Here is a 24,036-nt window from a genome sequence, read left to right as displayed (position 1 = left end):
TGTTCCCTGTTTACGGTATAGGTGTGGGATCCATTGTCTGGAGACCATCTCGCCATCTCCCATAGACTTAATTTTATCCAAATAATCCAAATTTTTTAAAACAATTTCCTTTTTCTCTGTAATAATAAAACAGTACATTGTACTGGATTAATTAAATATAATTAATCCTTATTGGAAGCAAAACCAGCCTATTGGGTTTATTTAATGTTTGGATTATTTTATATGATTTTCTAATAGACTTCCAAAATTACAGAAAGATCCATTGTCCAAAAAAACCCAGGTCCTGAGCATTCTGGATAACATGTCTCATATTTACATTTTAATATATAGGGTTTGACAATGCTCCTGCATGCTTTTAGAGTGTAACACTGTCTTAGTTGTTCTGAATGACTAAAAATGGGCTATTTTATACATTTTTTTAGCTAAAATAAATTAAATTTAAAGTTAAAAAACTAAAATATTAGAGATATATTAAGGACCAAAAGCACAAAAAACTAAAACGTCATGTAGAAGTCAGTGTTAGTGAGAATTGGTCAGCACATTCAAATGAGAAGAAACAAATCCAATACATTCAAATTTGCTTTTCAGAGTTTAATTCAAACAAGTTTTTTTAGATTATATGTTTTTAATAAAGCAAATATTTGAGTTTGGTAAAATATCAAGTTTATTCCATTAAAAAAAACATACTCTCAAATTCGATTTTGTTAAATTGGTCTCACAAGAACACTTAGATTTCTTTGTGTGTAGAGTAATGGTGGCCATAGACTCCAAGATCCGCTCGTTTGGCGACATCGCCAAACGAGCGGATCTTTCCCTGATATGCCACTAAACTGCATGGCTATATCGGGGGTAATTCGAACATTCGGCCGTATAGCCGAACGATCGAATTACAATGAGCCAAGCGGCTCCGACGGGTCGGTCGGGTAAAAATCCAACCTTCCCGATCGATATCGTGGCCAGATATCGATCGGGAAGACCCGTCGGAAGCCCCCATACACGAGCAGATAAGCTGTCAAATCGGTCCAAACGACCGATATCGGCAGCTTTATCTGCCCGTGTATGGCCACCATTTAGCTGGCCATAGATGCAAAGATCCAATCGATCGAATCCTCGAACAATCAGACTTATCAGTAGGGTTGCCACCTTTTCTGGAAAAAAATACCAGTCTTCCTATATTCTTGCCATTTTTTCCTATAAATAACATTGGCATCAAGCATCATTTTTACTGGCCAGGCAGGTAAAATATCGGCCAGGTGGCAATCCTACTTATCAGACTTCCGCATCTCCTGACCTGCCATAACCTTTCAGATCAAATAAAGTAGAAAAAGATGTTCTGCCCCTACAGCAATCATATGAAAGTTATGTCCGACAAAGCTGGTGACACTCAAGATCATCAGATAAGCAATACACACAGAGATATTATCGGTAGCCGACAGAAATTTTCTAACCTGTCTGATCGACTGAACGACCAATCGGCATGGCATGAGAGATGTCGAGACACTCCACACACAATCCGAAAATCCTATGAATCGAGGATTCGTATGATCAGATCTTTTGCGTCTATGGCCAGCTTAATGCTCTGAAGCCTGATTTTCCTTTGTGTTAGAGAATGGAGGATTTTGGGAGCTCAAGCCCTAGAATAAGCCTCCAGTACACAAACAAGGAATTAGTTGAGACTTTTATGTATAGAAGACCTATCTCTGTTGTTTATCAAACATTTGTCTTTGTATACAAATGCAGAACAGTATTTGTCAGAGAGCTTGAAACTGTCAATGAAGATGCATTCCTCCCCCTTCATTATTAACTCAGTATTGATGTCTCTTGAAATATATATGTAAGTTCTAATTAGACTACAGATATGGGACCTGCTATCCAGAATGTTTAGAACCTGAGGTTTTCCAGATAACAGATCTTTTTGTAATCTGGATCTTCATTCCTTAAATCTACTAGAAAATCATGTAAACATTAAACAAATCCAATAGGCTGGTTTTGCTTCCAATAAGGATTAATTATATCTTAGTTGGGCTTAAGTACAAGCTTAAATTTTGATTATTTGGATAAAATGGAGTCTATGGGAAACTAGCATTCCATAATTCTGAGCTTTCTGGATAATGGGTTTCAGGATAACAGATCCAATACCTGTAGATAGAATAATGTTTACGCCCTGGATGTCTTCTTCAGCTTCTTGTTTTTAGCAAGATGATTTAATATATAGATTAATGACATTTCTGAAGACACTCTCATCCTTTCACGTCTTTCTTATTTTATATATTTAATTCCAGAGATGTCAGGTAGTATTGAAGACCTCTCTCTTGTGCATTGGACCCAGCAGTGGTTGGAGAATGGAACTCTTTTTTTTCATGTATCTCTACGACGAATGGAGCTTACTTCCCATAGCACCCCTCCATCCATGCAAGAACCCCCGCAGGAACTAGATGAGCAGCTACATGTTCTCCATGTGTCTGTCATGGTGAGTTATCTATAATCCTATTATCACTTAATCTGCAAAATGTGTTGAACCAGACATGATGTTTAAATATTTGTAAAGGGATTGACAATATGTTTAAAAAAATGGTAATAAGAAATTTATATTTATTTATATTTATGATACACTCCACACAGGAGGAACAGTTACATATTCATCAATAAGATAAAGTCTTTATTAGATACCTCAATTTGAAAATACTTATCAAATAGTAAAAAGCAAGGCCTTGTACCTTGCTAACCATTTGATGCCTGCCAAGGGTATGGGCATCGGCACAAAATTTTCCAGGGGGGGGCAAGGAAGAAAACATATTACACAAATTACTTCTACCCATATTTTGGTTTCCACACAAACCTAACAACAGTATTTCTATAAATATAAAAAATAGTAGTAACTAAACATGTATAGTTTTGCCATTCTGTTTGTGACACAAACTCCTTGTTGCCAGGACAGCACCTGGTCTTTTCAATTACAGCTGGATACATACAGCGAAGCCTCCATTTTACATACCCTCATTTTCATTTTTTTTCCATGTTATAACATTTTTTGCGGTCCCACCAATCATTACCATTTCGCTGACTTTACACCATTTTTTCTGGTCCCCTGAAAAATGTAAAATCTGGGTTCTACTATACATAAAGTAGAGTAACAACAGCAGGAGGAGTTATGCACACAAAATGTCACTAGCATAAAATCTATGTGTATACATTCTATTTCAATCTAGGGAAAGCTGCTTTGTTCCCAGAGTGGCAGAAGGGTTAAAAGATAAGAGTCATCCAAAAACAAACAATGAGATGGACACAGGACAGGAGCAGGAGAGGGGGGTGAGGGGCAAAAATATATATATTATAATATTATAGATATATTTAGCTTTACAGATATGTAGAGTGAGGCAGAGGGTTATTAGTGACAGAGAGGTAAGTGTGAATGTGTAGCAGAATGAGAAGGGAAAGGGTAAAAGAGGACAGTGAATAGAGTAAGCTGCAGGTCAAGGAACTGTAAGGGTTAATGTGTTTTGTGGCAAATGCACTGGGAGAATGGTTGTGGCCAAACCCACAGCCAACCTGTACCTATAAGATTCATTAATGAATTTAATTACACAGCTATACAAAGGTTCATTATAGTCTATAACTCTCACGCACAGTCTGTCCTGCCTTCTTACACACTGGGGCCCATTTATTAAGGGAACTGAATTTTCGAATTCAAAAACTTTGAATCTCAAAGTAATTTTTGGGTACTTCGACCATCGAATATCTATTTGATTCTAAATGAAAAAAACGTAGTCTTCAAAAATCGAAGAATCTTTAAAAAAACTTTCGACTTCGACACTTTGCCACCTTAAACCTGCCGAATTGCTGTTTAGCCTATGGGGGACCTCCTATACCCTGTCTGAGTGTTTGGCTAAGTTTTGAGTAACTGAAAATACTTTGGTTTGTGCTACTGCCACAAAAAAGTATCTATGGTACCACTCAACATAAATATTAAATAAATAAAGATACAAAAATATATAATAGAAAAATGATAAGAAGGAAAACACTCACAGTTCACCTCAGTCCCAAGGTGCAAAAACCAAAAACATTGTATCCAAAAGATGTGAGGGTCTCCAAAAATAAAGAAACAAATGTAAAAAGTAGAGAATTTATTAGGACATGAAGGTCTTCATGTCCTAATAAATTCTCTACTTTTTACATTTGTTTCTTTATTTTTGGAGACCCTCACATCTTTTGGATACAATGTTTTAAGTTTTGAGTAGTCAAAGTATTTTTTTGTAAAATTGTTAGATTTTTACTTCGTTCGAAAACGCCTGTAAACGTGCCCCTAACTGTCAGATTTATCAAGGTGAATTTTTGAATGAAAAAAAATCAAATTTCTAGCTGTTTTTATGTACTTCGACTAGAGAATAGTCCAAATTCGATTTGAATTCGAAAAAATTTAAAAAATTTGAATATCGAAATGTATAATGTACTGTCTCTTCAAAAATTTGACTTAGGCCTATGAGGGACCTCATAGAACCTATTTGGAGTCAATTGGTGGACTTTGAAAAATTTAATTTTTTTTTGGGAAAAACTTTGAATTGAATCGAAATGAATGCGCTATTCCTACGATTCATATGATTCAACCCAAAAAAAAAAAAACAACTCAATTTCGGTTGGTCTTTTTGAATTAAAATTTCGAAGTTTTTTCAATTTGAAATTCTACGTTTGATAAATATGCCCCATACAGTTCATTTTACACACACACATGCACTATAAGCTTAACACAACAAATTCACACTCTTCTGCCTTGGGAGAGAAGCTGCTTCATCAGGACATGATTTTCTACTCTGATTCTGTCATTCCTCACACAGTTTAGGAGCAGGAAGCGACAGTCTTACAGAGGGAAGGGACAGAGCTAAGCCGGACTGCTGCTCTGAGCAGTAGAATAGGCATTGGGATGGTCTGTTATTTGAAGGGGTGCTGGCCATAAAATGTAAGCCTTTTATAAGCTTATTGCAGGTTCTTAATGGTAATTTTAAAAAAATGTGTTCATATAAAAAAGAACACAATAATATATTATTATTATTATTATTATTATTAACATGTATTTATATAGCGCCAACATATTGCGTAGCACTGTAAAGTAAATGTGATTATACAACTAAATCACATGAATTATATACATAGAACATATGGAGTTACATACATACAAACATTTTAAGAGATTTCATGAAAGCAGAAAGGTTGGGAGAAAGTCAGACAGACCGTGGGAGAGAGTCCCAGAGGAGGGGTGCAGCCCTTGCAAAGTCTTGAATGCGAGCATGTGAGGAGGAAATGGGAGAAGAGTTGAGTAGCAGGTCAGTAGAGGAGCGTAGTAAGCGGTTGGGTGAGTATATAGAGATGAGTTCAGAGATGTAGGGTGGGGCAGAGTTATGAAGTGCTTTGAAAGTCAGTGTCATTAATTTGAATTTGATTCTGAAAGGTAATGGAATCCAGTGCAGGGATTGACAGAATGGCGAGGCAGAGGAGGAGCGGTTGCTGAGGTGTATGAGCCTCGCACAGTGTTCATTATGGACTGGAGAGGTCTCTGGAGGGGAAGGCCAATTAAAAGAGAGTTACAGGAGTCTAGACATGATATGATGAGAGAGTGAATAAGAATTTTGGCAGCATCTTGGGTGATAAATGATCGTATTTTGGATATGTTCCTTAAGTGGAAGTGACATGATTTAATAAGTGGCTGGATATGAGGAGTGAATGACAGGGCAGAATCTAGGATAACCCCAAGGCACCGGGCCTGGGGAGAGGGGGTGATAGTGGAATTGTTAACTATGACGGATACTTCCGGGATGTTATTGGCGTTAGTTGGAGGAAAGAGAACCATTTCAGTTTTAGAGAGGTGTAATTTAAGGTAGCGTTGCGACATCCAGGTAGAGATAGCAGACAGGCAGGAGGAGACGCGAGTTAGGAGTTCTGGGTTGAGATCAGGAGATGAGAGATAGATCTGAGTATCGTCAGCATAGAGGTGGTAGTGGAAACCATACGAGTTGATTAATTTGCCGACGGAGGAAGTATAGAGGGAGGATAGTATGGGTCCCAGGACAGAGCCTTGAGGAACTCCAACAGAAAGAGGTAGGGGAGAAGATGCTACTCCGCTGTAGGAGACACTGAAGGAACGATTGGTGATGTAAGAAGAGAACCAGGAGAGTACTGTGTCACGAAGGCCAAGCGAATGGAGGGACTGGAGGAGGAGAAGGTGATCTACAGTGTCAAATGCGGCTGAGAGATCAAGCAGTATTAGAAATGATTGTTGGCTTCAGCGGTTAAAAGGTCATTAGTTAGTCGAGTCAGGGCAGTTTCCATGGAGTGTTGTGGCTTAAAACCAGATTGTAGGGGGTCCAGCAGGTTATTGTCAGAGAGGAATGAGGTTAGTCAGTTGTAGACTAGGCACTCAATTAGTTTAGAGATGAAAGGTAGCAGAGAGATCGGTCGGAGGTTGTCAAGATTGGAGGGATCAAGAGAGGGTTTTTTCAGAATGGGGGTGACAGGAGCATGTTTTGGTTGAGAAGGAAACAGTCCAGTTGATTGGTATTGTGGAGAAGTTTTGAGGGAATTGGATCAAGCGGGCAGGTGGTAAGGTGAGAAGAGGCCAAAAGCTTTGAGACTTCCTCATCAGTGACAGGGGTGAAGGAGTACAGGAGAGACTGGGGAGTGTGGAGGGAGGGTGGTGGAAATCTAGGGGGGTTGAGTAGTGTAATGTCCCTTCTGATAGTGTCAATTTTGTTTTTGAAGTGCTCAGCAATATCTTGAGCAGAGACAAATGTGCATGGAGGGGGCTGAGAAGGGGAAAGGAGAGTGTTAAATGTGGAGAAAAGTTGTGCTGGTTTTTTTTAGAAAGGGAGTTAATAAGTGAAGTAAAGTATGTTTGTTTTGGCTTGGAAGAGGCTGGTGTTATAGGAGCGCAGGGCAGATTTGTAGCTCCAAAAGACTGATTCTGAACGGGATTTGCGCCAGCGACACTCAAGTGCACGTGAATGTCTTTGGAGCGCTTTTGTATGAGCATGTTTAGTTTTTATAGGAGCAAGCTCATTGAGGGCAGTGGTGAGAGTACTATAGTAGACAGAGGTAGCCACATTAGGACAAGAGATGGCTGAATATATATATATATATTCATATGGCAAGAGAATATCGTTTATTATGAAGTACAAGTCCAGGGGGGGAGAAAGTGCCATTGTCCATTTATGTGTACGCCCATGCCAAGGGTAAAGCTTTAAGAAGTAAATATACAGTATGTTATTGCCCAATTATACAGCATTTGGCTGTACAGTACATTAGCAGAACATTTATTGAGTAGTTATCAAAATTCAAAACATAGGGAGGGGAATACTTATCAAAGGTCGAGTGATAAGAGTTTTTTACCTCAAATGAACTCGAATGACCTCAAAACTCAAATAGTATCGTATTTAAGAAAAAACTTGAATGTCTAAAACTAATATTACTGAGCCAAAAACTCAAATCAAATTCAACGGAACTCGATTCAAGTTCTTTCTCCAAAAAAACTTGAATGTCAGAAAGGCTATTAACATCTTTAAATGAGTCACTGGACCTCTGCCATTGACTTCTACATGTACTCTGCAGGTTTTAGGTGGTAACCTATCGAATTCGTGTTACTTCCAGAGTCTAATTCAAATTCGAGTTTTTATTTTTCCCAACTCGAATTTTTGAGTTTCAACTCGAAAACTCGACTTCGAATTTACCATCGAACCTTAATAAATCTGCCCTATCGTGTTATGGCTTTTAATGTTCATCAGAAATGGTGATTACAGTGCTGGTCTTTGGAAAATGTAGAAATGTACTAATTGGGCACCAGTAAGTACTGGTTAATAAAACAGAAAAACTCTTGTGATTGTAGATCTGTACCCCTACTTGAAAAATGGTTGAATGTGCAGAAAAAAACCAAAAAAAAAACAAAGAGAAAAAGAATATGTATACACTAAAAATACATTGAGTACATGCAGAAATATTTTACATAACAATCCCATGCCTGTACCTGTACTTGTTTAGGATCTTTCAACAGTCTGTTTAATAACGTACACCTTTAGAAACATTACATGCTTCCGAAACTGTTACCAGCACACCTGTTCATGTGCGCTCTATACTGTACTGATGCTGTGTCCCACCTTTCTTTTGTTTCATTCCTTATGGTTGCAGAAATTTTTTCTATTCAGCAGACTGAGCTATGCTCAATCATATTGGTCCGGATTTTACACGGACAGCCCAGTTTTCAGAAGGGCTGCCCGGGTCAAGATATTCTGCCCAGTTTTCCTTATTTGGAAATCAGGATCTCCCTTGATTGACCTGGTGATTAGCCAATCACTGATTGCTGTGTCATAGCCCCACCCCTGTGATGTCACTTGCTCCCACTGCAAGTTCATTGGCCCACCCCTTTGACTTTGACTTTATGGCGCCCTTGCCTAGATCACTGAAAGGTGGCAATCCTAGTGGTACCATTAACAAATTAAGTTGTACATGACTGCACGCATGAACAGTAAACCTAGCAAATTAGTAAACCCAATATCTACATTCAGCAAAGATACCTTGTTATTCTAACCATTTTTTTAATGTACCACATATTAACACAAGTGATTCTTTGGCATGCATTTCTGTATTGTGGCCATTATCAACTGGAGACATAACAAGAGACATAACTTAAAATGGCAGTATACCCCCTTTCTTAACATGAGTCAATGAATACAACTTGTGCTTAACATAATTTGTTGCTTATTATTAAAGGTGTGGTATCTTATCTGAAAACTCATTATCCACAAAGTTCTGAATTACAGGAAGACCATCTCCTGTAGATTCACGGTTAATCGAATAATTTTTTGAATTTTTAAAAAAGATTTCCCCTTTTCTCTATTTAATGTTTAAATTGTATTTTTAGCAGACTCAAGGTATCCAAATTACAGAAAGATCCCTTATTCGGAAAACCCCGGTCCCAAGCATTTTGGATAACAGGTCCCATACCTGGAGAAAAATTATATGGATTTTTTTTATATAAATATCTTAAGCTAAACAGGGTTATCAGGGAGTATATAGGTAAGGAAATTATGTAGAACTGTAGTTATTTTTAAATAGGCTAATAGAACAGAGGATATAATTAAATGAGCATTTGGGCCTTTTCAGATATGAAAAAACACTGTTGCTAATGATAACAAGTGTAGCAAAGTGATATTAGTTGGCATCTACCTCCTGGCTGGGGGTACTGTTAAGGACAGGATGGACAACATGTTATACACACAAAATTCTCACGCTGGTACAGTGGTACCAGTATAAGATATATGTTTTCAAATGCAAGGAGTCTGACTGGTAAAATGGGAGAGCTGGAGGAAAAATATGATGTTATTGGTGAGTCGCATCACTGGGCAGTTAATATCAGCGGCTATACTTTGTTTCAGAGGGACAGAGGCAATAGAAAAGGAGAAGGGGTATGTAGATCCCGTAATGTACTATAAGTAAAGAGGAGGAGGCTAAGCAAATAGAAAAGGATGCTAGTTTGGGGCAAATGATGATAATGGGGGTTTTAATTACCCAGATATTGACTGGAGCTACAGCACTCCCAGGACAGTTAATTGGAACAAGTTCATAAACTTGTTGCATGACAATTTGTTGGCACAAGTTGTTGAGGAGCCAACCAGAAAAAATGCTATTCTGGATCTAGTAATCTCTTATGACCCAGAGCATATAGCAAATGTGAAAGTTATTGAACCCCTAGGTAATAGTGACCATAAAGTGATATAATTTAATGTCTGGTGCAAAAAACAAAATATAAACTGGGGCAACAAAGACCCTGAATGTCTGAAAAAGCTAATTTTTGCTACTTAAGGGCTGCCCTTTAGAGCATTATTTCTGCTAAAAACACAGAACAGCATGTCATTTAAAATTATGCTAAATTGTTACTGTTCTCAATTTATTCCCGTAAGAAGTAAATGTAGAAGCACCAAGAAGTAAAGACATTAATAGGAAAGAATATAAAGGCATTTAAAAATAAAAAGTCTGGACAGAAGCTGCATTTACTTAATATAAACACTTCAATAAATATTATACAGCAATCCGAAAGGCTAAGATAGAAGATAAGGAGTGTATTGTGGCAGAGGCTTACCCCAAAAAGTTTTTTAAAGGGGTTGTTCACCTTCCAAACACTTTTTTCAGTTCAGTTGTTTTCAGATTGTTCCCCAGATATAAAGACATCAATTACTTTCCATTATTTATTTCTTACTGTTTTTTCAAAATCTAAGTTTTAAGTTGAATGTTCCTGTCTCTGGTGTTTGAGTCTGGCAGCTCAATAATGCAGGCACAGACTCTAAACTCTTACAATTTTGCAACATTTAGGGGCCCATTTACTTAGTTCGAGTGAAGGAATAGAGGGAAAAATAGTTCGAATTTCGAATGGTTGAATATGGCAACTTCGACCATCGAATGGGCTACTTCGACCATCGACTACGACCTTCGACTTCGAATCGAACGATTCAAACTAAAAATCATTTGACTATTCGACCATTCGATAGTCGAAGTACTGTCTCTTTAAAAAATTCTTCGACCCCCTAGTTCGCCACCTAAAACCTACCGAGGCCAATGTTAGCCTATGGGGAAGGTCCCCATAGGCTTCCTAACAATTTTTAGGTAGAAGAAAAATCGTTTCGATTCGAAGGGTTTAATTAACCCTTGATATTCGACCCTAGATAAATGTGCCCCTTAGTTGATTTCTCAGCAGCATCTCTGGAGTAGTAGCAACTATTTTTTAAATTCAGCTGCCTGTAATGAAACTCAGAGATTCTACTCAGCAGGGAGAAAGATAAGAAATGTATCAACTAAATGTATCAATTTAGAACAGTTCACAGGGTCGGCGACTCCCCCCTCCCGGTGAAAAATTACACTTTACACTTCAATATTAGAAAAACAGTGGCACATAGAAAATAGAAAGTAATTGGAAAAAATCGTCATTTCTGGTGATCTATCTGAAAACAACTAGTTGTACCCCTTTAAGTACAGGGAGTCCTCGAGTTACATACACCCACCTTACATACAACTCACACTTACAGACGGGGACTATTACAGTAACATGCTATGGTTTGCTTGACTTTTATTACCATTTAGCTTTAATAAACCACCTGCCCCTATCCCCTCTGGCATGTGTTGTCTATTGCAAAGCACAAAAAGGTAAAGATAAATATGCACAGAAAGGTAAATAACTATGTTAAGACAGACATCTGTCCATGTTGCATTTAATAAGTAAATGTATTTGTTTTCAACTTACATACAAATTCAATTTAAGAACAAACCTACAGTCCCTATCTCATACGTAACCAAACTATCTGTTAAACGGGAGGGGTTAAGATCAAAAACATACCAGTCTCTGAGGAAGAAGTTGGAAACCTTAATTTCGGCCGGGGTGGTGGGGGAGAAAATTGCCCGGTTGAAATATCTGATTGGACAACATCAGTACAGTCGCAAGGACTCTATGATTCTAGATAGAGATTTTGGGGCAAAAAACTCCCCTGATCCTTTTCAGAATTGTAGAGAGACCTTTAAGAAAAAGCAGGTGACTGGCCTTATTGACTCCGAGGGAGTTATACAGAAATCCAGGGAGGGTATCCTCGGGGTTGTAAGGTCGTACTATGCTGGTCTGTTCAGAAGTAAAACTTTGGAGAGGGAAAGGACTGAGAATTTCTTAAAGGTGACCCCAGGACCTGATTCAGTAAATTTGGACTTTTCCCCATTGACAGCAAATATTGAGGAGGAAGAGGTGGTGGGTGCGATTGATAGAATGCACAACAAGAAAGCTCCTGGGCCTGATGGGCTAACGGCACAATTTTATAAATCCTTTAAATCGCTGTTAGTCCCGGTGTTAGTTAAGATCTTTAATGAATGTTTGGAGAGGGGTATGCCTGAGTCAATGAGGTGTTCTTCTTTAATTTTGCTGTCAAAGGGTAAGGATGATGAGAAGGTTGAGAACTGGAGACCGATTGCCCTTCTCAATTCTGACAGAAAGATTCTGGCGAGGATTCTTTTTTCACGTTTGATTTTGTTTTCTGGCACTTTATTATCGTCCTGTCAGTTCTGCATGGTGAAGGGGCGGAGCATCTTTGGGGCCCTCCTTACTTTAAGGGAAGCCTTGGAATCATGCAAAGCTCATGGTTGGGGCAAATACCTGTTGTCTTTAGATCAAAGTAAAGCTTTTGATAAGGTTAACCATTACTATCTATGGGCTGTTTTGTCTAAATACGGCATCCCGGGTAAATTTATTATAGATGGTTAAGGAATTTTATGAAGGGGCAAAAAGCTTCCCACTGATTAATGGCTGGCAAGGTGAAAGCTTTGATGTTGGGGCCGGGGTGCGACAGGGCTGCCCTCTGAGTTCTCTTCTCTATGTATTTGCTCTGGATCCCTTCCTGAGGATGCTGGAGGAAAAGGGCTTGGAGGGGGTCTGTGTGCCCGGCGGGCAGCCACTCAGGTTTGTAGCATACGCGGATGATGTGTCAGTGGTAATTTCTAAGCAGGCGGAGGTTGAGGTGATCACTGATTGCATCAGAAGCTACTCGAGGGCCTCTGGATCCTCAGTTAATCATGAAAAGTCATAACCTTTTTGGACTTTAGGGGAAACGGATTTTCAGGCCGGAAATTTCCCAGTGGCCCCAGAGCAGGTTAAAATCTTGGGAGTGAAATTTGGGAGGCATGATAATAGCAGACTAAATTGGGAAGAGAAAGTGGATGCTGGTTTAGTGAAAGTTCAGCGTTGGAGATCTTGGAAGCTAACCTATAGAGAAAGGGTTAATCTGATCAAGACCTTTTTGATCCCGTTGTTTCTTTTTATTGCTTATGTGTTTCCCTTGCCAGAATCTCTCTATGCTCGGGTCTACAGTCTGTTCTTCCAGATGCTTTGGGGGAACAGACTGAACCCAGTAAAAAGAGGGGTAACATTCCTGCAGAGGAAAGAAGGAGGTTTAGGGATGGTTTGTCCAATCGCCTTCTTTGGCACCATTTTCCTTAAATTCAACTTTGGGAACCTGGGTCAAAGGACGTGTTCTCTGTGGGAAAACTGTGTCAGGTCCTGGGTTTCGTCCTTTTATCAGAGACTGGATGGAGGGCGGTAGAGTGAAGGGGGTCCGGATAAGGGAGGGTGGGTTTCCGCAGCACATTCTTCTGGGGTTAAAACTTCTTAAGAAGTGGAACTTGAGTTTTAGGGACATAGAAAGGAAGATTGGTGCTTAATTCCTTTTTTACTTCTGCACTGATTTTGAAAGATTGCCCTACGATAAGTATGGGGGATTGCATTAAATTTTTGAATGGCCATAGGCTTCCTGGGAAGCTTTTCAACAATGCATGGCTGGCGTTACAGGGAAAACTTTTCTTAAGAGGAAACGTGAGCTATCTCAATATTGTAGAAAGATTCTGTCCTTGGGGATGTGGAGAAGAAGAAACTACGGACCATTTTTTGATAAACTGCTCCGTTTCTCACAATCTTTATGATCATGTCCTGACAATACTGGGTATTAAGGGCCTTTGTAGGGGAACTTATGAGGAAAGGGCCTATGGTATCATTAGCAGAAAACATTCATTGGAGAAAGAAACACTTTTTATTATTTTTTCTGTAATTCGTTATCACTTATGGATGAGTAGGTGTGGCAAAACCTTTGGGAGGGAGGAAGGAACCATGGATTTGACTGTTAAGAAAATTCTCAAGGATTTGTATTTCATCAGATTTAAAGAAATTAGTAAAAATAAAGAAAATATAAATTGGTGCAGGGGAATTAATTTTACATGGGAAATTTCTTTTGATGATATTTAATTTGCTTTATGTAAAAATTGTTCATTCATAATCTGTCTATGAAAATTTGAACGTTAGTGTATTTTGTTATTGCTAATGTTTTTATTTAAAATATTTAATAAAAATCCCTATCTCATACGTAACCAGGGACTGCCTGTATACAGTATTAATAGTTAAAAGATGCAGATTGAGAGTACTCCTTTAAATAATGATCAAGAGAGCTTAGTATGGTTTTAGACCAGCCTCTATTTCTGATTTTCTCAGACTCTCTTTCATCTGGTGTGGTAACTACAGATTGGAGGAAAGTTGATGTAATTCCTGTATTTAAAAATGGGATTATGATCTCAGCCTGGCAATTATAGGCCAGAAAGTTTGAAATCCATGGTGGGCAAATTATTTGAAAGGCTTGTTAAGGGATCACATTTAAAATTATGTCCTGGTAAATGGCATTATGAGCAGAAATCCATGGCTTTATGAAGTGAACATAGTTTTGCATAGTTTTGTGTAATCTGCAAATACTGACACGTTACTTACAATGCCCTCCCCTAAGTCATTAATGTACAAGTTAAATAAAAGTGGACCCAATACAGAGACCCGACTAAGAAACCTATTTAAAATAGAATTTAAGTACTATTAACAACCACCCTCTATAATCAATTCTGTATTCTGCCTGCCCTATGCCCCTGTGTGTGCCAAATTGTGCCTGCCCTATGCTCCGTGTATGAGCCATACTCTACCTGCCCTATGCTACCTGCTTGTGCCATACACTGCCTACCCTATGCTCCCTGTGTTTGCCATACTCTGCCTGTCCTATGCTTTCTGTGTGTGCCATATTCTGCCTGTCCTATGCTCCCTATGCATGCCATACTCTGCCTGCCCTACTCTGTACCATGTGGGATGTGAGCCTGGTAGGGGCTGCTAGCATTTGAAAATTATTATTAGGGGCCCCTAAGGTGTTTAATCATGCACTGTGTTATCCACAGGGGAGGAGGCGTCTTAAACGTAGACTTACATTGTTCATGAATATGAAGTGATGAATGGTATCCCTGCAATGAGTACAAACCATTTGGGTTTTTTGGTGTGCTACCACCATTAATGTGGACATGGCCTTAAAATGTATTTTGATAACATGGGTGTAGTTTGAAAGGGGGGTGGTCAACACTGGCTTCTATTATAGGCCCTCTACCACATAGGCCAGAAAATGTCCTGCCCTCGGTACCACAGGTACAGGTATGGGACCTTTTATCCAGAATGCTCGTGGATAATTGATCTTTCCATACTTTAGATCTTCCTACCTAAAGTCTACTAGAAAATGTAAAATAAACCCAATAGGCTGGTTTTGCTTCTAAAAAGGATTCCTTATCTCTTAGTTTGGATCTTATACAAGGTACTGTTTTATTATTACAGAGAAAAAGAGAATCATTTTTAAAAATGTGGATTATTTGAATAAAATGGAGTCTATGGGAGACGGCCATTCCATAATATAGAGCTTTCTGGATAACTGGTTTGCAAACAACGGATCCCATACCTGTACCTTGTATTTCATCCTAACTAAGATATAGTGAATCCTTAAAAGCAAAACCAGCCTATTGAGTTTATTTAATGTCTACATGATTTTCTAGTAGACCTAAGTTAGATGCTAGAACTTACCCTGGTGGTCTAGCGGGGCAGGTGGATGCCCCCCATACCGCTGGTGGGGACGGCAGCAGCTTCAAGTTATATGCATGCTGTTCTTCTAGTATTGTCGTGTGCGCTGGCCGTTTCTGCATCTACACCCACCGGCGCTGTGTCGTCATTGCCCATTGGCGTTAAATTCAAATATTTTAAGGCATAGGTGCCAATTGTCAGTGCCCAATGTAAAGGTCTTTTTATAAGTTCCTGGGTTCTTCTGAGTGTTTCAAGTTGTTACTGATCCTGCCTTTCCCTGGTTTGGTCATTTCTGCTGCCTGTCCTGATTATTGCCTGTTTTGACTACTCTCTTGGATTCTCACTGGTACTGTGATATTGGTGTGTTTTGACCCGGCCTGTGACCCCGACTATTCTCTTGCCTTCCAAATCTGTAATGTGTCCTAAGATTTGTCTGATCCGGCCTGATCCCGACCATGCGCCTCTGATCCGTTACTATGTGCGGTTCCTGTGCTTGCCTAGAACTCTAATAGGAAGATCTAAATTACGGAAAGATCTGTTATCCAGAAAACCGCAGTTCCCGAGCATTCTGGATTACATTTTCCATACCTGTACTGTTCCGGTTTTAGACCATTATTATTTGTGGTTTTTGAGTTATTTAGCTTTTTATTCAGCAGCTCTCCAGTTTGCAATTTTTGCAATCTGGATGCTAGGGTGCAATATACCCTAACAACCATGCATTAATCTGAATAAAAAAACTGGAATATGTATAGGAGAGAGTATGCATAGAAAAATGAGTAATAAAATGTAGTAATAACAATACATTTGTAGCCTTACGAAGCATTTGTTTTTACACAGGGTCAGTGACCCCCATTCGAAAGCTGGAAAGGATCAGCAGAAGACAGCAAATAATTCAAAAACTATACAAAATAAATAATGGACTAATTGAAAAGTTGCCTAGTATTGGTCATTTTATAACATATTTAAACATAGTTCAAAGGTAAACCACCCCTTTAAACAGTGTGTTAGTTTTAAATATGCATGACACAGGAGGGGCATGTATTAGATATAAAACAAAATTTCCATTTAAATGCATGTAAAACCATAAATTGCATCATACCCATTGACACTGTACACGTTTCGACTCTAGATGTTGGATTTCAGTAGGAATAATTAGAGGCTTATTGCAGGTTATTTAATTGTCATTAGGAATATTTGGATAAAGATAAAGACATTACTAGGATGGCATTCTATTTGCAGTTTCAGGAGCCTGGATAGATTTATTTCACTGTGTGCCTATAAATGATGTGCTCTGCATTAGAAGCTGTTCTATATAATGATCATAAGTTATAAATAACTGTGGGCTAGTCCCTTTAAATTACAATCAAATATACTGCTCTATAGCTACCCAATTACAGAGGGCATTCATTTTAATAGGGTTTGTGGTTAAAAAATATGCTGGGCTGTGTAGATGCACATTTACTTTTTTCTCGTTTTATGTTATTATGCTCGTTTTTTTCTTATCCTTAAACTGTCTGTGTAAATTGGCAATAAAGTATTAAGGCAAATAGAATATAAATCATAAAGTGTAGTGTGTAACTAACTGTCAAGAATATTTTGACAAATGACCTACCTGAGGGTTAGTACATGAGGTACCAAGTCACACACCCACACGAAAAGTTATAAATGGTGTCTATATTTCACCTAGGTTTCTTACCTATACATGGTGAGGGGCTTCAGGGAATAGATATAGGGAGAAAACCAGCTTATGGGTTTTCTCTGAGTTGTTTTGAATCTGTGGTCTGGGTCCTGGAGTCCGGAGGCTTTGTAGAGCATTGGGTGGGATGAAGCTTCCATTCCTAGGTCCGTTACGGATTTTGTGCCAGGAGCATGTTCAGCTGACTGAATAGTAAAAGGAGGGTTACAATTCAGAACAGTGAGAAGGTGGAAGCACTGAGAGGAGAGATCAGGCTCCCTAAAACCACCAAGCCAGCCACACTCATTGGGAGAGGTACTGGGGCTTGTAAGGAGGCATTGAAAGTTCCTGACTGTTTGGATGCCATGCTGAAGTGAGCTGTTTTCATTTTACACTTGAACTGTGTTATTTTGCTGAATAAATGAGCAGGCCCCAATCCTGTTTACAAACTCCACTTGCTGTTCACTTCATGTTATGCAAGCACTGCAGCCACCAATTGAGCAAATCCCCACAATTTACACATATACAGTAGTATATGAAATAAAATAAATATTGCTAGAACATACAGTAATAACCATTTAGCATTTCTCAAATAATAACAGAAACTAATTTAAGCTTCCAAATAATACTGATAATAATCATGCATTATCTACCACATAAAATGATTTCCTCTCTAGGTATAGGACCTGTTATCTGGAGAGAGAGACCTGGGGTTTTCTAGATAAAGACTCATTTCATTTGAATCTCCATACCTTAAAGGGGTTGTTCACCTTCCAAACACTTTTTTTCAGTTCATTTGTTTTCAGTTTGTTTTCCATAAATAAAAAATTTTTTACAGTTACATTCCATTTCTTAGTTAAAAGTTAAAAGGGATTCTGTCATGATTTTGATGGTGTAAATTTTAATTCTAAATCATATTGTTTACACTGCAAATACTTCACTCTACCATATAAAATTATATTCCTGAACCAATAAGTGTAAGCAGCTATCTCAGGTCATTTTGCCTGGTCATGTGCTTTCAGAAAGAGCCAGTGCTGCACTATGGAATGGCTTTCTGACAGAGTATTGTTTCTCCTTCTCAATGTAACGGAAGGTGTTGCAGTGATACATGGGTTTTTACGATTGAGTGCTGTTTTTATATCTACCAGGGAGCTTTTTAAAAAATTTTACCGGCTGCTGGGGGGCGGGGACACAAAGGGGTGGGTCGTGACGTCAAAAGGGGTGGGCTGTGACATCAAAAGAGGCGGGGCCACGCCACGGACGCTAGAAGAGGCAAAAGAAAAGTTGCAGGGGATTGGGGGCAGGCCGAGGGCTCCTTTTAATTGTATTACAAATTTACTGGCAGCTACATTGCCAGTAAATTTGTAATACCGGCCCCGGCCTTGGCAGGTATTTTACCGGCTAGGCCGGTAAAATACCAGCCGATTGGCAACCCTAAGTACAGCAGTAAAGAGTACAAGTCACATGACTGGAAAACGGACAATATGTCTAGCCCATGTCAGATTTCAAAATTAAATATTAAGAAACTTTTCTCTTTTGAAAAATGGATTTCAGTACAGAAGTCTGCTGGAGAAGCACTATTAACTGATGAGTTTTGAATTTTTTTTTATAACAGTATCCCTTTAAAGTTTACATTTCTTGTCTCTGATGTTTCAGTCTGGTATCTCAGTGACCCATGTGCAGCTTCTGAACTGTTACCATTTGCTACATTTGTTGATACATTTATCAGCAGCATCTGTGGAATATCAGTAACTATTGTATCAATTATAACAACTGCCTTTAAAGGAGAAGGAAAGGGTAATAAACATGCTGTCTTAAATGAAAGGCTAACTCTGTTATCACTTACTGCACTAAGAAAATCGAGGCTATCTCTTCGCTTTCATATGCAAATGTACTGCCTGCAGAAGCCGAGTCTCTAGGTCGGGTGACGTCACTAAGATCCTCTGCTGTTTCCTCCCTGCTGCCTCTGGCACAGAAGGATCGCATTACACACTATCTGAAGCTTCTGCGCATTCTAAATATTATAGCCCTTCCCTCGTGTCCCTCACGCCACTCAGGGCTATTTGCATTTTCTGCTGCTTGACCTGCCCACCAGCCAATCGGATTCAATGTGTCTGTTTTCCATGACGAAGCTCAAGGCTGCGGGCTAGCAGAGAGGGGAGGGAGCAGGAGCAATGAGAAGAGCTGCAGGTCTGTGTAAGTAATGTGTTCCTGTTATGGTATTAGCACATGCACACTAATGAAGTCTGTAAATGACAGTGCACACTAACCAAGATGGCGGCCGCAATCTGTTTATAGTGCTGCATCTTAACGATTGGATTTTCTCCATAAACTATGCATGATTTTAAAATAAAAAGGTAGCGATTCAGAAGGCATATATAAGGGCTACGCAATGGAACCCTGAGTACGTTTTGGCTTTCGTTCTCCTTTAATGAAACTCTGGTATATATAATACTGCTCAGCAGGGAACAAGGGTTCAAGATTCAAAGTTTGTCATATGGAAGTGTACAGCATAAACAGTACAATGAAATTCTTACTTGAATGCCTTCTTCACAGAATAGACAATTAACACTCAGTGCAACATTACAATAATAAAATAAAGCCACAATAAATTTCTGTATACAATAAAGTTAGAAAAAGGTCTATCTTCTTCCAAATACAGTTAGAATTACAATAAGTTCTATCTACGCTAACTAACATGTACTGTATAATGATCAAAATGACAATAACCATAAAGTGTAAGTTTAAAATGTAGTGTTTAACAGTCTTTAGCAGTGTACATTAGCAATTTTGCACATAAGTGTGTTGAAACCACTGCTAAGCATATTTTGCACATTACATTGCATTTTATGAGCACTTATTATTTCACATTGTAAACAGTCTCTACATATTACTTGTTACATTGGTGTGTGTGCTGTACAGTCTGACAGCACTGGGGTAAAAACTGTCCCTCATTCTAGCAAAGAAATAATTTTTTAAAATGTGAATTATTTGATTAACATCTCAGAGATGGTAGTCTGTTATTTGGATCTTTCTAGATAGGTAGTTTCTGGATAACTAGTCCCATAATTATTCTTTGTCTTTTTATTTTTTTTGCTTTGTATCTGTTATATACAGGTATCGGACCTTTTATCCAGAATTCCTACCTTACGTCTACTAGAAATCATGTAAACATTAAATAAACCCAGTAGGCTGGTTTTACTTCCAATATGGATTAATATCATAGCTTGGATCAAGGTACTATTTTATTGTGACAGAGAAAAAGGAAACAATTGGATTACTTGATTATAATGGAATCTATGGAAGGCAGCCTTTTTGTAATTTAGAGCCTTCTGGAGAACGCGGTTCCATTTAAAGGATCCCATACCTCTCCTTGAGGTAGAAATATTTTTAAATAGACAAACTGAAATGTGAAACAAAATATTTAACTACATAAGTGACACAACTACCCCATTCCAGTAGTAGTGTGAGTCTTTCTAACCCATATAATAAAGCAAAAACACACACATACTTTCATCAATACGAGGCACATTTATTATTTGTTGATAAATTGATGTAACAAAAAAAATATCATAGGGGGATTTTTATTTTGCTTGCATTCTCTTGCCTTTTACCACTGTCCATAAAACCTGGCAAGTTATTTTTATTTTTTTTAAGCCTAGTAATGAATTCAATCTCTCTCTATATGAATTCATAGGGAAGTCTAGTTCAGTAGCGTAACTATCGAGGAAGCAGACCCCGCGGTCACAGGGGGGCCCAGGTAAAGGGGGGTTTTGGACCACAGGGCCTGCTTCATCTATAGCATTGAAATCTCCCTTCATCTCTTTTAAATGACACACTCGCACCTGAGCAAGCATGCGGCAGAGGGGGAGTTGACAGGCGCTTGCAGGTGTGCCTATGCGCGCTCTTGTTACATCTCTGCCTTAGTTAGGGCTGACCGGAACGAAGGGGAGATAGATGGAGGGGAGAGCAACAGAGGATGGAGGGGAAAGCAACGGAGGGGAGAACGACAAGGTTGGGAGACAGAGGAAAGGAGGGGGAGTAAGAATGAGGGCAGGCCCGGGCCTAGGTTGGCAAAATATGAAGGGAGGCAGCTGTTTTGCTGAGAAGCACTGGGGACACTCAGTTCCCAGTGCTCCAGCTTATGCGAGCATGTGTTCGCAGGGAGGGGAGTAGTGTGGGCGCTAAGACCGCACAACATAGGGGTGCAGCTAGGGTCGGACTGGCCCTGGCCTGTAGTTCTGGCCCTGGCCTAAGTTACCCTTGCCTGAAACTTTATAAATAGCTCTATGTAGAGGGAAGCCATGTCAAACATCAGGTATTTGTTAATTTTTTAACTTTTAGTAGACTCTCAAATCTAATTGCTTGAATGGCAACTATAATCATGTAATTTTGCTCCTAGGTTTGCATATCAACCACAGTGACTCCATTATTATTACTATATTTATGTATAAGGGCTCTTACACATGGCCGTTCCGACCTGCGCTCCCCTGCGTTCCGTTTGTTGGCGTTCAGCCGCAGGGGAGCGCAGGAATAGACGCAAGTAATGATTTAAAATGGGGCTGTACTCACTCAGGCGCGTGTAGGCGCCGAATAGGGATGTCGCGGACTGTTCGCCGGCGAACTTGTTCGCGCGAACATCGGCTGTTCGCGTCCGCCGCAAGTTCGCGAACGTCGCGCAACGTTCGCCATTTTGGGTTCGCCTTACCTGGCGCTTTTTTTGGATCTCTCACCCCAGACCAGCAGATACATGGCAGCCAATCAGGAAGCTCTCCCTCCTGGACCACCCCCACACCCCCTGGACCACTCCCCTTCCATATATAAACTGAAGCCCTGCAGCGTTTTTTCATTCTGCCTGTGTGTGCTTGGAAGAGCTAGTGTAGGGAGAGAGCTGCTAGTGATTTCACTGATTTGAGGGACAGTTGATAGTAAGTTTGCTGGCTAGTAATCTACTTGATACTGCTCTGTATTGGAGGGACAGAAGTCTGCAGGGATTTGAGGGACATTTTAGGGTAGCTTTGCTGGCTAGTAATCTACCTTCTACTGCAGTGCTCTGTATGTAGCTGCCTGCTGTGGGCACTGATCTCATCTGCTGACTGCTGTAATAACCCAATAGTCCTTGTAAGGACTGCTTTTATTTTCTTTTTTGTTGTTTTACTTTGCTACTTTAACAGCCAAGTGCTATTAGTCTAGCAGTGTTGGGGAGTGGGACTGGTGTGCTACTGTGCTGCTCCTAGTAGTTCAGCAGCACCAACCCGAGAATATTTTTTTTTTTAATATACATATAATTTTTTTTTTATTTTACTTATCTTACTGTTCTTTAAGGTGTCCAGTGCTGTTTGCTGTTCTTCATAGTAGTGCACCAATAGTAGTGCACTTGCAGGCATTATTTGCCCAGTGGCCATCTAGCTGTGTGAGCTTGTTCACATTCTGTCTAAATATCAATAATAATACCGTCTCCAGAAACACCACCTGAGTGACGTTTTTCAAGCAGCAATAATATATTCCGTATCCACCACTGCTGTAGTGTATACGTTGACCTTGTAGGCATTATTTGCCCAGTGTGTTCTTCATTTTCAAACCACTGCCACTTAGCTGTGTGAGCTTGTTCACATTCTGTCTAAATATCAATAATAATACCGTCTCCAGAAACACCACCTGAGTGACGTTTTTCAAGCAGCAATAATATATTCCGTATCCACCGCTGCTGTAGTGTATACGTTGACCTTGTAGGCATTATTTGCCCAGTGTGTTCTTCATTTTCAAACCACTGCCACTTAGCTGTGTGAGCTTGTTCACATTCTGTCTAAATATCAATAATAATACCGTCTCCAGAAACACCACCTGAGTGACGTTTTTCAAGCAGCAATAATATATTCCGTATCCACCGCTGCTGTAGTGTATACGTTGACCTTGTAGGCATTATTTGCCCAGTGTGTTCTTCATTTTCAAACCACTGCCACTTAGCTGTGTGAGCTTGTTCACATTCTGTCTAAATATCAATAATAATACCGTCTCCAGAAACACCACCTGAGTGACGTTTTTCAAGCAGCAATAATATATTCCGTATCCACCGCTGCTGTAGTGTATACGTTGACCTTGTAGGCATTATTTGCCCAGTGTGTTCTTCATTTTCAAACCACTGCCACTTAGCTGTGTGAGCTTGTTCACATTCTGTCTAAATATCAATAATAATACCGTCTCCAGAAACACCACCTGAGTGACGTTTTTCAAGCAGCAATAATATATTCCGTATCCACCACTGCTGTAGTGTATACGTTGACCTTGTAGGCATTATTTGCCCAGTGTGTTCTTCATTTTCAAACCACTGCCACTTAGCTGTGTGAGCTTGTTCACATTCTGTCTAAATATCAATAATAATACCGTCTCCAGAAACACCACCTGAGTGACGTTTTTCAAGCAGCAATAATATATTCCGTATCCACCACCGCTGTAGTGTATACGTTGACCTTGTAGGCATTATTTGCCCAGTGTGTTCTTCATTTTCAAACCACTGCCACTTAGCTGTGTGAGCTTGTTCACATTCTGTCTAAATATCAATAATAATACCGTCTCTAGAAACACCACCCGAGTGACGTTTTTCAGGCAGCAATAATATATTCCGTATCCACTGCTGTAGTAGTGTATACATTGACCTTGTAGGCCTTGTTTGCCCAGTGTGTTCTTCTTCTTCTTCATTTTCAAACAACTCCCATCTAGCTCTGTGAGCTTGTTCACATTCTGTCTAAATATCAATAATAATACCGTCTCCAGAAACACCACCTGAGTGACGTTTTTCAGGCAGCAATAATATATTCCGTATCCACCACTGCTGTAGTGTATACGTTGACCTTGTAGGCATTATTTGCCCAGTGTGTTCTTCATTTTCAAACCACTGCCACTTAGCTGTGTGAGCTTGTTCACATTC

General features: G+C 39.4%; 1 protein-coding gene across 1 annotated transcript in view; it reads left to right on the top strand.

The window, feature by feature from the left end:
- The window catches only part of LOC108700042 (astrotactin-2), an 882,685-nt gene that overhangs the window by 78,342 nt on the left and 780,307 nt on the right, over nucleotides 1-24,036 (top strand). Inside the window, exon 2 of the mRNA XM_041574753.1 lies at nucleotides 2,283-2,470. Coding sequence (XP_041430687.1) covers nucleotides 2,283-2,470 — 188 coding nt within the window. The remainder of the gene's footprint in view (nucleotides 1-2,282; nucleotides 2,471-24,036) is intronic.

This window comes from Xenopus laevis, chromosome 8S, assembly GCF_017654675.1.
Source record: "Xenopus laevis strain J_2021 chromosome 8S, Xenopus_laevis_v10.1, whole genome shotgun sequence".
NCBI classification, from domain to species: domain Eukaryota; kingdom Metazoa; phylum Chordata; class Amphibia; order Anura; family Pipidae; genus Xenopus; species Xenopus laevis.
The sequence above is the reverse complement of the archived record's forward strand: the minus strand, read 5'-3'. Positions and strand labels throughout refer to the sequence as shown.